Source organism: Tachypleus tridentatus, chromosome 8, assembly GCF_004210375.1.
Source record: "Tachypleus tridentatus isolate NWPU-2018 chromosome 8, ASM421037v1, whole genome shotgun sequence".
NCBI lineage: Eukaryota > Metazoa > Arthropoda > Merostomata > Xiphosura > Limulidae > Tachypleus > Tachypleus tridentatus.
The window spans coordinates 27144752-27160837 of NC_134832.1; the positions used below are offsets into that span (position 1 = coordinate 27144752).

A 16086-nucleotide genomic window follows, 5' to 3' on the forward strand; every position below is an offset into this window, starting at 1 on the left:
TGTTCAAAAAATACGCGGACTGTTTGAATTGCGCGGCTCCAGTTGGTTCCAGGGGAATCCGCTTGGTGTCGCTAGGTTCGCACAGATCAGCTGATTACGACGCCATTTCCCGATTGCAGATACCTTCATTTGTATATTAGCTACGCGGTTTTAAGTGAAGTGCGATTTTTTCATTTGGCGGATTTCAGAATGAATGACCTGAAGGAGCAACGACTTGCTGTGAAATTTTGTGTTAAACTTGGAAAATCTGCGACTGAAACTTTTGCTATGCTTAACACGGCTTACTGTGATGTTGCTATGAAGCGTATGGCATGTTTAAAGTGACATGAACGTTTTAAGGATGGTCGACAGTCCATTGAAGATGATGAGCGTCCTGGACGTCCTTCCACGTCAACTGACGACCCACACGTCGACAAAATCAACACCCTGGTGCGGGCAAATCGACGTCTGACTGTCAGGTAGCTTGCTGAAGAGTGTGGGATATCAGTTGGATCTTGTTACGAGATTTTGACCGAAAAATTGAAGATGCACCGCTTTGCTGCGAAATTCAGCCCTCAGAACTCGTGAGTTTATGGCCAAACACTCGATCACTGTTCTTCCCCACCCCCTCTACTCACCTGACCTTGCTCCTTACGATTTTTTCTTGTTCCCCAAACTCAAAAGACCCTTGAAAGGAAGAAGATTTGAGACGATTCCCGAGATTAAGGCAAATGCGACGAAGGAGTTGGAGGACATTACAAAAGACGCGTACCAGGACTGTTTCAACAAGTGGAAACACCGTTGGGATAAGTGTGTGCGTTGGGGAGGAGAGTACTTTGAAGGAGTCCCAGACCTGTAACTTCTAAATAAAGTACATTTTGTTTTATGACGTCAGTCCGCGTATTTTTTGAACAGCCCTCGTATTTGTTGTGCACTCACAAACCCAGAATGATAGCAAATTACTGTTGTCCGTTATAATAAAATAAAATATCCGTTATCGACATTTATTGTATTACCTCGCTAAAACCCTACAATAATAATCTCTTGTTTCCACGATTGTTCTTAATTTTTCCAAGCCGCTTGCGATATATAAATACAGAATAATTCTCATTAATTCACACTTTCCTTTCTCAGAAACGAAGATATCACATGTCCTAAGAGAATATAAAAAAATAAACACTTGTGCCACCTTCTAGATTGTTTGCTGGCGATATAGACGACTTGTTATGTGAGACATGTCACTAAGAAGATAAAAATAGGTTAATTTTTAGAGTTACTACGGAAATGGTCAAAGAGATGAATATAAATCTTGATGCTAAAACGAATTTTTAGGAAGGAACTCATGTAGCGAAAGTTCTTTTATGATCAGAAAATATATTCTAGGCTATTACTATTATTACAAGCTAATAGGTTGATAGTCAAAACAGTTCACTATATTGATGTTATCAGATCATCGTTCTGATAGTCGTATCATATCAGTACTCTCAGAATTCTTATAGACGTATCATATTGTTATTTTCGTGATTCTGACAGCTGTACCTCACCGGTACTATAATAATGCTGACAGCCTTATCACATCTATACTGTCATCACTTAACAACTGTGTCACATCAGTGCTCCTATGATTTTGGCTGCTGTATCACTTAATTACTGTTATGATTCTGACAGCCATACCACATTAGTTCTTTTCTGATTGTCGCAGCTGTATTACACCAGTACTGTTATTTTGACAACGTATGACATCAGTATTGTCATGGTTCTGACAGACGTACCACATTGTTACTTTCACGATTCTGATAGTTGTATTACATCATTATTCTCATGATTCTGTCAGCCGTATCAAATCACTTTCTTTATGACTCTGACAGCCACAGCACATCAGTACTGTTATGATTCTGATAGCCGTATCAAATCACTTTCTTTATGACTCTGACAGCCACAGCACATCAGTACTGTTATGATTCTGATAGCCGTATCACATTGTTACTTTTATGATTCAGACAGCCATTCACATCATTATTCTCTCAACCGATGGGACGTTATAATGTTATGATCAGTTACACTATTTGTCTGTAAAAGACTAATTCAAGAGTTGGTGGTGGGTGGTGTTGACCAGCTACTTTCCCTATAGTCCAACACTGCTAAATTAAAACAGCTAGCACAGATAGCACTCGTAATATTAAAACAAAACCAGTATTTGTTGAGCACAGGAATAAAACATCCGCATTCCCAAACAGTATATGTATAGTTATACATACAATACGTGCACTAAACACTTGTAAGCACAAACTATTTTGATATTTTGCAGAACGATACATTTTCACCTTTGTTTGTGTGTTTTTTCCTCATAGCAAAACCACATTGGGCTATCTGCTGAGTCCATCGAGAGGAATCGAATCCCTGATTTTAACTTTGTAAATCCGTAGACTTACCGCTGTACCAGTGGGGGACTTTTCCCCTTTATAAAATAAAAAATAATGCACACCAACAAAACATTCTGTGGATTTTAAACACTATAATGTTGCACTCTCAGGAAGACGGACGACAAGCAAGTTTAGTTTTAAACTAATGTTGCTCTTATAGTGAAAAAGAACTGAAGTTAGCATGCATATATACATGTCAAAAATGTTAGAATTCAGTTCTTTGCATACTTCGAATCCTTAACCCTATTATTGTCAATGTCCAATACAAAAAAGTCTTAGTTAGACTAAAATCTCCAAAAAAAAAACAGTATGAAAAATATTTTTTTTTCCATTTAAGTACCTTTATTTTTATTCCGTTTTCATGGCAACAAGATTCAAGACTACAACTGATAAGTAGTTACTGTCATTCCAGCTCTTCAAACACAAACAGGACAGCAAAGGAGAAAGAGGAACTTCGTAGAGTTTGCTTACCAAACTGTGACAGTTCCGCGCTTTTAATGGAACCAGTATGTATGGTGAGGACATTTCAAAGAAGTGAGAGGGATATGGTGCATATCGGCAATGGTGACAGTAAATTCTTTCATACAGTGAAGGAGTCAAGACCGTGTAGAGACAGAATTGAAGAGAAACAATTAGTGTGTAGGATATACTCAGAAAAGGCTAGAATCATCTTTGCGAAATTTGAAAAAAAAAAGATAAAATGTTCAGAGTTATTGACAGATTCCCTGGTAAAGTTATTGGTGTGGGAGAGGAATGCGGAATGCAGTTTGGGCAACTTGGAATCATAAAATGTCAACCAATATGAAACCTCAGCACCACTTGTGTACTACTGGTAAATATTCTTGGTATATATTCCAAAAAGCTACCAGCTCAGGATATTCACACAAACACTCAGTGCCAGGAAGTGTAATGGAAGCCATCAAGTCCAACTATGAAAGGTTATCTAGTGATGAGCTTCTGTTAACATGCTTAGACTGCATCACTCAGAATGTTAATTAGTCCTTAAACCATTTAATATGGAATCGTTGCCCCAAGGACACCTTTATCAGTACTGATACTGTTGTCAATAGTTTCAAAGAAGGTATTTGAGCCGCTTAACACCAGTGTCAAAAGTCTCTCCAACAAATTACTTACTAATGTAGACAAGAAGAGATTAAAGTGATTTTCTTGAACAGAAAACAAAGTTTTCGTGAAAGTAATAAAACAGTGACGGATACGAAGAAACGTCAAAAGGAGATTTTTTAGGAATCCAAAAACGACCAGGAAAGGGAAACAATGCACCACGTGTTTATTAATATTAATGGTGTACGTTTCATAATTTACAGGTTATGGTATACCTCTGTCAACTAGACAAAGGCTCTTAAAGTGACAATTTTGAGACGTTTTTCCCAGAACTTGAAAATTGACGTTCTCCGAGTGGCTTTTATTTCATAACTTCAGATCTGTTGATGCTATATACTTCACAATTGGTAGAAATATGCATTATTAGTGTATCTATGGTTAGTAATGTAAAGTTGATAAGAGATTTGGTATTTATGAAATGACCATTAACAAATTACTGTATCACGTCCCCGCTTAGGGCGTACTCACTAGTGCCATAATTTGACATTGAATTAATTTTCAGTTTTTCATAATCAGTGATGTCGAGAAAACCCACTTGTAGAGAAATATATATGCAAAAACGGCTCGTTTGGGTTGAGAAAATATTTTACATAGAAGAGCGAACAACGTTTCGACCTTCTTCAGTCATCGTCAGGTTCACAAAGAAAGGTAACTAACCGGAAGCTGACCACATGTTTGGAAGGGGTTGTGTAACTGAGTGTCGGAATGTAGAGGACGGTGTTAGATGTTTGAATAACCCGAATAAGCCAAAAGTATTATTGTAAATAATATATTATCCATAATATATTGATCTGTTTAAGAAGGTTAGACAACGTATTCATTGCCATATATACAGCTTTCCAAGATCAAATAACGTATACTGTATGATATATTAATGTGTTTGACAGACAAAAATAACATTTGTGATATATTAATCTGTCAGACAAACAGAAATAACTGACTACTTGTTATTTATTGATATGTTTGACAAGGACAAATGAAGTACGATGTTGATATATTTATGTGTTTGATAAGGACAACATATTATGTATAATATGTAAATGTGTTTGATAAGGACAACATATTATGTATAATATGTAAATGTGTTTGATAAGGACAACATATTATGTATAATGTGTAAAGGTGTTGAATAAGGAAAAATTATCAATTATGTATGATATATTGATATGCTTGATAATGATAAATAACCTAGTAGTTTTCATATATCGATATCTTTCATATGAACAACGGCCCGGCAAGGCCAGGTGGGTTAAGGCATTCGACTCGTCATCTGAGGGTCGCAGGTTTAAATCCCCGCGCACCAAACATAATCGCCCTTTCAGCCGTGGGACCGTTATATGTGACGATCAATTCCACTATTCTTTGGTAAAAAAGTAGCCCAAGAGTTGGCGGTAGGTGGTGATGACTAGCTGCCTTCCCTCTGCTAAATAAGGGACGGCTAGCACAGATATCCCTCGTGTGGCTTTGTGCGAAATTCAAAAACAAAACATATAGACAAATATCTTATTATCTGTAATATGCTGATGTGTTTGATATGGACAAATAACGTATTATGTGTAATATGTTGATGTGTTTGATATGGACAAATAACGTATTATGTGTAATATGTTGATGTGTTTGATATGGACAAATAACGTATTATGTGTAATATGTTGATGTGTTTGATATGGACAAATAACGTATTATGTGTAATATGTTGATGTGTTTGATATGGACAAATAACGTATTATGTGTAATATGTTGATGTGTTTGATATGGACAAATAACGTATTATGTGTAATATGTTGATGTGTTTGATATGAACAAAAATGTATTATGTGTGATATGTTTATGTCTTTCATATGGACTAATAACGTATTATGTGTGATATGTTTATGTCTTTCATATGGACTAATAACGTATTATGTGTGATATGTTGATGTGTTTCATATGGACAAATAACGTATTATTTGTGATATGTTGATGTGTTTAATATGGACAAATAACGTATTATGTGTGATATATTGCTGTGTTTGATACTGACAAATAAAGTATTATTAGTGATGTTGTTGTGTGTTTGATATGGACAAATAACGTTTTATGTGTGATATGTTGATGTGTTTGATATGGACAATTAACGTATTGTGTGTAATATGCTGATGTGTTAGATATGGACAGTTAGCGTATTATGTGTGATATGTTGATATGGACAATTAACATATTGTGTGTAATATGCTTATGTGTTAGATATGGACAGTTAACGTGTTATATGTGATGTGTTGATATGGACAATTAACATATTGTGTGTAATATGCTGATGTGTTAAATATGGACAGTTAACGTGTTATATGTGATGTGTTGATATGTTTGATATGATCAAATAATGTATTATGTGTTATATGTTGATGTGTTTGATATGGACAAAAAAAAACGTATTATATATATGATATGTTGATATTTTTGACAAGGATAAATTACGTATTCTTTTTGATATATTTGATAAGGACTAATATTGTATTCTTTTTTATGCTGATATGTTTGATAAATAATGTATTTATTGTGATATGTTGACCTGTGACATGGTTAATTATCGTTAATGCAAGTTGATGAAGATAATTGTTTTTAATATCTATGTGATCAGGTATCGACAATGAAGTTAGAAGTAAATCAAGGCTGTGAAACATTCCTGATTTAAAATTAAACAGAACTTGAAGTGGAGTCTTGTTGAAGTGCACGATTGTTAAGTTCAGTATATTTGTCTGAAACAATATAGTATATATATGTACACATACATGGATAAAAGTACACAGTATGTATGCATATAAATATATACACATATCAGTGTTGTTCTCGATAGTATTAATGAGAATTTTTTAACTTTAACTGAAGCGTTTCATATCTTCAATCGAAAGATGTTGTTAAGACTGTAAACTATGAACTCACCTAAGCACACGGAAAAGTGAGAGTACGTCAGCGCGAAAGTAGCGAATTGGTAAATTTACAGTAGTCTTATCGTTAATTGGTAAATTTACAGTAGTCTTACCGTTAATTGGTAAATTTACAATAGTCTTACCGTGAATTCTCGTTCATTATGATTTATTTATTTTATTATACATAAATCATGCACACAGGTGATAATGATGACATTATTTTCTTTAATAATTTAATAATATAAAAACTTATTACCTTCTGACTTCATACACATTTTTCTAATCGTTAAAATACAATGAAATGGATACACTTAATGAATCTATCGAGACAAATCTTTCCATTTAAAATATTTTCCTATCGTGTTTTCTGTAAACTCGTTATAATATTACCGCCTGTTGTCTCGTGCGTGAAAGACCACCAGAAAAAGCGATGATGTTACTTCTTTCTTTTTTTTTCTTAACTTTGTTCCTTCCGTCGATAATTAATAGGCATGTTAACTCATAACTCATGTGCAATATTTCATAAATTTATCTTGCATCTTTTGGTGGACCTCATGGTCCATGGACAGTTATAAATTAAACTATCCTTTCTGTGTAACAGAAAGTTACTTGTATCGATGAAGCGCGTCTAATTCTACTAGGAAGCTTGGTTGTTATTGATTTTTGTAAGAACATGAGGAACGATGCTAAGCTTGGTTCCCCGGTAAAGCTGGTTATTTTGTAAGTTGGTAGAGCTATGCTGTAGGGTATTATCTACAAGGAAAAATCAACAATAGACGTCGCCCATAAGCCGTCCGACATTACAATATGCACGCAATGTGGGAACAATTGATAACCTTGGCGATGGCCTGAATTCACGAGAGATAAGACACACGCTATAAAATCTGGACGTGACCGTCATAGGACTGCAGTGTCAGAGAATGCTTTGTTGTGAACTATAATTCATTCTTGTTAGCGAAAAAAAACAGACTTTGAACAGATTCAAGAAAAAAACAAACTACTTTGCATCAGAGGACTTCGTGAATTATACTTATTAAGCGATATCTTTATTTGTGTCCAAATTTGCAGTCGACCAGTTTCTTGCTGAAACTATTTAACTGGTTTTCTTCCCATCTTACAGAGGTTTGTGCGAAACTCAAAACAAACAAATAAACAAAGCTACACAAGTGCTATCTGCGCTAGTCGTCCCTAATTTAGCAGTGTAAGACTAAAGGGAATACAGCTAGTTATCACCACCCACTGTCAACTCTTTGGCTACTCTTTTACCAACGAATAATGAGATTGAGCGTGACAGTATAACGCTCCCACGGCTGAAAGGACGAACATGTTTGGTGCGACGGAGATTTGAACCCGTGACCCTTAGTTTACGAGTCGAGTGCCTTAACAACCTGGCCATGCCGGGCCGTATTTATTGGATATTTACTATATATAGAAGGAAGGAACAAGCCAAGACAGGGGAGGGTTTTATGAGAAACGTCTCTTGCGTGACACTGTAAAAGGCATAATAACATAAAATTTACAAGTCACTGAAGAAAATGTAAATGACATGTTCTAATACATCATTACACACTTGTTTTAGCTCTCCCTCTTTATTCAGAGTGCTCAAGCGCATCTTGAGTTCTTTCGGTAAAATTTTGCTCATTAACTGTTCACTATGTGCTTTAGGCCGTCTACTGTAATTTATTTTTTTTATTCTATGCACGTTAAACATGCGCTGTAGATTTACTACTCTGTATTTTGCTGTCGTTATTTATGCACCGTTATGTGTAAGTAGTATTTATCTTAGTGTAATATACATAGTTTTTCATGTATCTTAGCTAACGTTGATTACGTCAACTTCTTTTTTATTACCTTCTTACTTTCTGTCGCACCAAGCATGCTCGCCCTTTCGGCCGTGAGGACGTTATAATGTGACAGTCAATCATACTATTCGTTGGTAAAAGAGTAGACCAAGAGTTAACGGTGTATGGTGATGACTAGCTGCCTTCCCTCTAGTCTTACACTGCTAAATTAGGAACGGCTTGCGCAGATAGCCCTCGTGTAGTTTTGCGTGAAATTCAAAACAAACCAAACCAGTCTTACTTCCTTTCTAATTGAAAGTCACAGGGAAGGCGTTATCATGGTACCACCACTTTCACTCTTCGTTTTGTAAAAAAAGAAAAGAAAAGACTCCCAAGAGTTAGCGATGGCTGTTGTTTACTAACGGTCTTATCTCTGGTCGATATTTTCAAAAATAGGGACAGTTAGTGGAGATAACCCTCTAATAGTTTTGCGCGAAATTTAACAAAACATTATTTCTAACATTACATCCACAGCGTATAATCTTTTATTTTTTAATTTTTCTTATTTTATATCTTTAAACTTTAACCGGCGATTGAACTATTTATGCAGTTTCATTGTCACAATCTATATAAAGAGACATTGTGTCAGTCACTGTTGTTCCTATCGTTAATGTACGAGGACTGATGTTGGTAGTTGTATTGGTTAGCAAGTCGATACCGACAGTGGTGAATACAGGATTTTTTGGTGGGGGATGATCGACTAAGTAACAGTGACTTTAACCCGACCCCAAGTAAACTTTTCCTTGTTACTGCAACGTATATTTCTTGGAATTAATTTAGAAACAAAGAAAAGAAACATATATGACTATAAACTCTCATTTATTGATTTTATTCTAAAATATCAAGTTACAAGTAATCGTACAGCACTATATTGAATCACACAACATAGTGCATGTGGCAATGAATTTTCATATATTCCTAAATAACAAGTTACAAGTAAACATACAGCAAAAATATTCTAATTGAGATGATCAGTACTTTATATTTCTGATTTCCCATTAACCTACACAATTTTGTTATGGCCAGTGGGGAGATTCATCCCCCATCCCCCCTCTGTATTCATCCATGGACACCGAAACACGTTCAGTGAGAAATTTATTATCAACCACACGTAACATAGTTCTTGCAAATAGGAATATTTTGCGAGTGTTTTTTATAAAGTAAAGAATGAAAGAACGGGAGTCATTTTGAACTAAACTATGAAAAATTAATATATAATCTTCCTCTTTTTATTCAAGAGAAACTAAAACCTATATTTTAAATATGCATACCTTAAAATTGTATATCAATGCATACGTGAACTATCGAGTTTGTTTATTTGAGGGAAGGCATGCTCACGTGCAGGGCATGCCTCCGTAGTGAATTATAGTTCTTACACCGCAGTGCAGGAGGACCTACAAGGTGGCTTTTCCCATGCAGTTACAGCCTCGTGACTCCTTTCTACTGTATTACTTTACGCTTGCGTGAAGGAAGCGCGTGTTCTCCTGCTACATTGCTTTCTTAAACTCGAACAACAGCCGTGAAACGCGATGTTTTGTTGTGGTGGTGTTGATGTTGGTTGTCCTAGAACGTTAATGGAATTTTGTGACATTTCTCTGTATTAAAAACAGCATTATCGTAACAAGTGGAACTTGTGTTCCAGAGATTTGGCGACATTTGTGTAATATTGTAGTCGGTACTACCCAGCACTAAGAAACCTCGAGATCGCAGTCGTCAGGACAATAGCTATTATTTTTAGTAGCGGTTACTTTTGTCGGAGTACAACTAGTCACGTGTCTACAGAGCGAACTGTTTCATAAACGACCCGTATTTTTACTTTAGTAAATAATTCGGTGAATTCTGAAGTGTAAAGTGATAAAGTCTTCCACAACGAAACAATAGTTGTGTATATTACTATAACTAGTGGCTTAAAAATTTAAAGTCCGAAAATAAGTAATAGAATTGAGCATCAAAAATACGTTTAAGTAGCTTTTCTCTCAGGTATAAAGTGCTTTGATGACTTCCATACTCAGCGAAAATCAGAACTTTTGACATTGGCAATCCTTTGACGGCAACGAATTTCTTAGCTTCCGTAGAAAAAGGAAATAAAAAGTGTTAATTTGATGTCCTATGAGTTCAATTTTATCTTATAAATGTGATAGGAATATCGTAATTAGAATAAGAACCAAACTGATTCGTTTTCAGATTCTTTACGACAAATTTCACTCTAAAAATCTCGTGGGAAATTAATTTGTTTTATACAGAGAATTATTATTTGTATGGAAGTATATGAAGTGAGAGATAACACCTGCCACACTTGTTTGAACACTGGTGCCGTTACTAAGGCTACTACCGAGCATTCGATTTGCTAGCCGTAAACCATGTCATAAACGTGCAGAAAGTTTTATGTAATTACACGGTTTTTGTTTTGTTTTTCTAACTTTCCTTCCTCCTTGAAGTAATCATTGTATTCGTCCACAGTTTTTGACAAATCAAGCATCTATGCATCGTCGACGGAGAGTAAGTAACGAGATTTTGTAGTTTGTTTTGTAATTTTTTAAAAATTTGATTGGATTGAATGAAAATGATGTCAGGAGAATTGGATGTTATTTATTAAACCACAAGATTATTACAATTTAGGAGAAAACCAGCAATCAATTTGATAGTCTGTGGAATTACGTAGAATACATAAAACACCTTAATATATGGTTTTATAGAGTGAAATAGACAACATCTGTATTTGCTATAGTCGGGTTCACTGAAACAAACAAATTAAAACTTTTATTTTACCACAAAATGATTTGTACAAAGTAACTAATTAATTTTTTTAAAATTATAAATACATTCTTTTAAATGAGTGGTACAGAGGTACAGCGAAACTGCGGCAGGCGAGGCAAAATCTTTTGTAGCACACATACCATTTTAAAAAAAAATCCAATGTTGTAATACGTGCAAATAAAAAATTTTGTTTTGGAATTTCCGCACTTGCGTGACACGTTACTAAGGCACATGCCAAATTATTAAATGTTTAATTTATTCGTGAAGCCTTCGGTTTGACGTGTGTTTTTGTCGGGTCAGTTGCAACTAACTCATATTTCAGAACCTAAAATCTACACAGTTTTCCAAAAATGTAGGTCACCCCATCAACTATAACTTTAAAATTAGAATATGTTGTGATGTTGTAGTGACTCTATGTGCCAGAGGAAAATAAACGGTTTGACAGATTGACCATTTATGTAAGAAGATAATGCTCGTTTGTTTACAGTTAAGCACAAAGCTACACAATCTGTGCTGTGCTCACCACGACTATTGAAACCCGCTTTTTAATGTTACAAGTCCACAGAAAAATCGCCATGTTACTGAAGGACAAGAAAATATTTTTTTTTCTCGGATGTATTCAGTAACAAGAATTTTTCGACAGATTCTGGGGCTAAGATATTGCACGTGTCGTAAAAATGACATTAGTTATGATAAGATAATTTTTTTCTTAAGAAATTTTTTCTATTAATTGGAACTTCATAGAATATTGTATGTGCTGTAAAAGGCCATTAACAGTAATTATAATGAATAACAGTTATGATTAGCTTGCGTCCTGTATTAAGTGTGATTAAGATAGTCTAAACATGTGTTGAGTTTTTCATTTTAATACAGGTTTTGAACACAAAGTAAAGAAAACTTCGTGAGTTTCATGCAGGAATTCAAGGTCTCCATTACGTCTTGTGCCCGGCATGGCCAGGTGGTTAAGGCACTCGACTCGTAATCTGATGGTTGCGGGTTTGAATCCCAGTCACACCAAACATGCTCGCCCTTTCAGCTGTTGGGGCGTTATAATGTTACGTTCATTTCCACTATCCGTTGGTAAAATAGTAGCCCAAGAGTTGGCGATGGGTGGTGATGACTAGCTGCTTTAACTCTAGTCTTACACTGCTAAGTTAGGGACGATTAGCGCAGATAGCCCTCGTGTAGCTTTGAGCGAAATTCAAAAAACAAACAAGCTAAACAAAACCTTACGTCTTGTTGAATTAATACATATACTTATAATACAGTTACGCGAAATAGTTGAGGATAAACATTTATTGCCTCACAGTAAAGTTATACAAACTGCATAGTGAATGAGCATAGAAAACAAACAAACCATTCACTCTGTTGTTGCTCAAAAACTGATCGTTCGTCATTATCCCATGGTGTTTCGTAGTAACCAAGTCTGAACGGAGAAAGAAAGATATACTGCATGAGGAGTATTAGAACCTGGATGAACCGAATATGTACATGCATGAAAAAGTATCTCGATTTAAGCAAAATCCTCAGAAACCAGAAAGAGATAACATTTCACGAAGCTGAGAACTAAGTTCAAGTATAATTTTTAGAGCGCGGTTGAATTCAGACAGTCTTTAGAGCACGAATAGTTTTAATATTTCATGAAGCTGATAATTAGGTTCAAATAACCTTTTTAAAGCCCCAAAAAATTAACATTAGTAACCAAGTCTGAACGGAGAAAAATATACTGCATGAGGAGTGTCCTTGTGCAAGGAAGCTTTGGGAATTCGTGAAAACAAGAGTTATTTTAGTTAGCTATTGCTCAATGTTTTTGTGGTTAAGTCAATGAAAATAGTCAAATAACATCGCATTCTGTCAGTTCAAAATCACAGGTAGTGATTGGAGTAATTTAATTTTTTTCATGATGTATTTTCTTGCCTCGTATTCGAACTCGAGCCTTTACCTCTTGTTTATAAGGAGTGCATTCTACAGGCTGAGATAAAACTAACTTTACACTACTACTTAATAAGGCACTGATTTTGAGAACTCAAACTACTACAGATGGGTAGATAACCATTGAGTAGATATGCGTGAAATTAAACATATAGTTATCTATATAACACAGCAAACAACTATTAGATTTAAAACAATCTTTATCGTGGTGTTTATTTCCGACTTCTAGTTTAGGCGTATTTTAAACGCATAATGTTAGGTCAAGACATGTTTTTATTTTTATTTTAAAGACACGACATATGAAACTGAAACTTTCCAACTTTGTTAGGAAATAAGTGTATATAAATTTAAACACGAATTTCATTTTTTTGTAACACTCATTATGTGACTTTTCACCTGTAACGGCTGACTTAAATAGTCAATATTCAATAAGTCCGCATCACAAGTGGTACGAAAATCACACAAAAAACACATTAACAGACAAATTTTAACAATATGCCATGAACATCCGCTACAGATGCTAATTATTGAAATAAGGTTAGAGAGACAAAAAAATAAAAATTGGTTTTAAAAACTGGAGTCTTTAGGGGTTATATATTCCCAAACTTGTGTTTCTGTACAAAAAGTAGTTGTAATGTTAAGCCTATCTCTTGCAACTTGTATGTCTCTTCGTGTATCCGTTTCATAACTAACTGTGAAGATATTTCTTTAGTTAGATAGGTTTGTTAGCGCCCGTTGTTGTAGATCATCGTAATAAACTTGTTAGTTCAAGAAAGTAGATCGTAGACAAGCTAATGTGGTGATACATTAAGAAAAAGTGCATATCTGAATTTCTGTATCGAGGTCATGCAAGTTCAACATTGAGAATTTTGATACTGTACAAAACAAGTATTATCGACTTCATCATCAAGTAAAAAGATGCTCCAAATTTTTACTTTATTTTTGTCGGTATTCCGATTACTTCACAAATATATTCTAGTTTTAAAACTGCAGTTTGCGCAATTACTTGTTACTTCTTAGCAGTTGCATGTGTTTATTAGAATTAAGAACTAGATTTATTTTTACTTTTACAAAGTTTGAGAGTTCCCACTGCAAAATAGCTAGGCCAAGGACAAATAGTATAGGAAAGACAAATAATATATGGCACAAGCTGTGATGTGAGAACGTTAGGACGGTAGCTCACAGTTCACTCGTGGTGTGCAAGGATCCTTGAGCTAATCTAAATTACACTGTCTAACGAGCAATGTCACGACTGAGGTCATAGCAGAGAACAGAACAGGTAGGGTAGGATCGGAAGGTAAAGTTTGATAACAACTTCATTAGAATCTATGAATATCTTCTAGTAGGAAAAGTATCTGATAATACATGTTACATGCATGGAATGAGTAGGCCAATACAAATATGAAAGAATGAAAACTGCGAAATGCCTTTCTAATTCCAATTATACGATAAATTACCCAACCTTACTTGACATGTTTCAAAAGAGGCTTAGATGGTTTTACGTGGCTATGTGTACTACCATACGTGCCGATCTTTCACAGTCACCTTGGCACACGCTATAAACAAAATATAGCTTTGAGGTAATAGAATGGTTTGTTTGGGCTACTATTTTACCAATGAATAGTGGTATTAACAATCACGTTATAACGCCCCCACGACTGAAAGGACGAGCATGTTTGGTGTGACGGGGATTCAAACCCGCGACCCTCAGATTACAAGTCGAGTGCCTTAACCACCTGGCCTTGATATAATAGAAATAATCCATTGTGTAAAACTTCATTTACCGTAATGTATTCTCACAGTTCTATGCAAATCTTCATTGAAGTGAAACGTAAGTGAAATGTTACGTAATGTAATATTTCGTGTTAAAAATAAAATATGATACTACGATTTAAATCTTATAGCTAACTGAGTGACATTAAGAAAAAAATTGTTATAACTTCTTACAAATTCTAGTGTGTTTTAGTATGTGTAAATTACAGCATTTTACGCAAATCAGGTCTATATACTTGTTAAAAAATTCGCTGTTAGCCCAGAAATATATATGGAAACTCAGTATTAATTATCACGACTCTGAGTACGAAATATTGTAATATTTTTAAAGTTTTTCAGTGATGATTGAAACCATGTTAACTGAAAATAGCCAACAACTTCAAATAAACTTTGTTATGTTTTGTTGTACCCAACGTTTCGGGGTGTGTGTTTTCTTATAGTAAAACCACATTGGACTATCTGCTGAGTCCACTGAGGGGAATCGAACCACCTGATTGTAGTGTTGTAAATCCGTAAACTTACCGCATAACCAACGAGGGACTTAAACTTACATCTTTTACGAGGGTCTATAAAAGAAATTGGTATTGTAGTATTTTCTATTTTAATCCAGAAAGATGAGAAATAGATATTCATTTATAGTTTGATCATTCAGACAAAACTGATCATCAATATATGTGTGATGAAAAATGATAAATAAATGAGGTTTTTTTTTACATAAACACATTTATTTAAATAATTATAGATTAAAATACTTATCCGAATTTAATCTGTTTGTCAAGTTTATTATTTATGTATGTGTGTGTGTGTGTGTGTGTGTGTGGGTGTGTGTTTTCTTATAGCAAAGCCACATCGGGTTATCTATTGAGCCCACCGAGGGGAATCGAACCCCTGATGTTAGGGTGGTAAATCCGTAGACATACCGCTGTACTGGCGGGGGACTTATTATTTACATAGTTTATATTAAATGGTAAGTCAAACAACGAGTGAAGGTACAGAGGCTTGTTTGAAAAAGAAAAGGTAAGAAATTATAAGTAAGTGATAAATCAGGAAGTAGAAACATAATATGGGCTGTATGTAATTTTATGCCCTCCAATATATCAGCAAAAAGCTTAAAGGATTTATCGTGATTGAATCCGGGAATCAATTTCCGCGACAAATAAAACCAAAGTAGCCTAAAGTGTAATTTTCAGGTGGAATCGGTTTTCGCGTCTGTTTTTATTAATTTTATTTAAACTTCTTTTTGATATTTAAATAAATTGTATATTGTTTCTGTAGTTTATCTCTGTTACGTCCACTATTGATTTTGTCTTTGTTAAATAAAACTTGATACCTTGAGCATTACGGATGAAA

General features: G+C 34.8%; 1 protein-coding gene across 5 annotated transcripts in view; it reads left to right on the plus strand.

The window, feature by feature from the left end:
• Positions 1-16086, plus strand: part of LOC143222029 (alpha-catulin-like) — a 145747-nt gene that overhangs the window by 66466 nt on the left and 63195 nt on the right. Inside the window, exon 1 of one of the 5 annotated variants that reach the window (XM_076447849.1) lies at positions 9579-10773. The exons of the other annotated variants lie outside the window; for them this stretch is intronic. Within the exon in view, the coding sequence (XP_076303964.1) occupies positions 10756-10773 (18 nt within the window). The 5' untranslated portion in view covers positions 9579-10755. Of the gene's footprint in view, positions 1-9578; positions 10774-16086 lie in introns of those variants that run through there. 5 annotated transcript variants of the gene reach the window in all.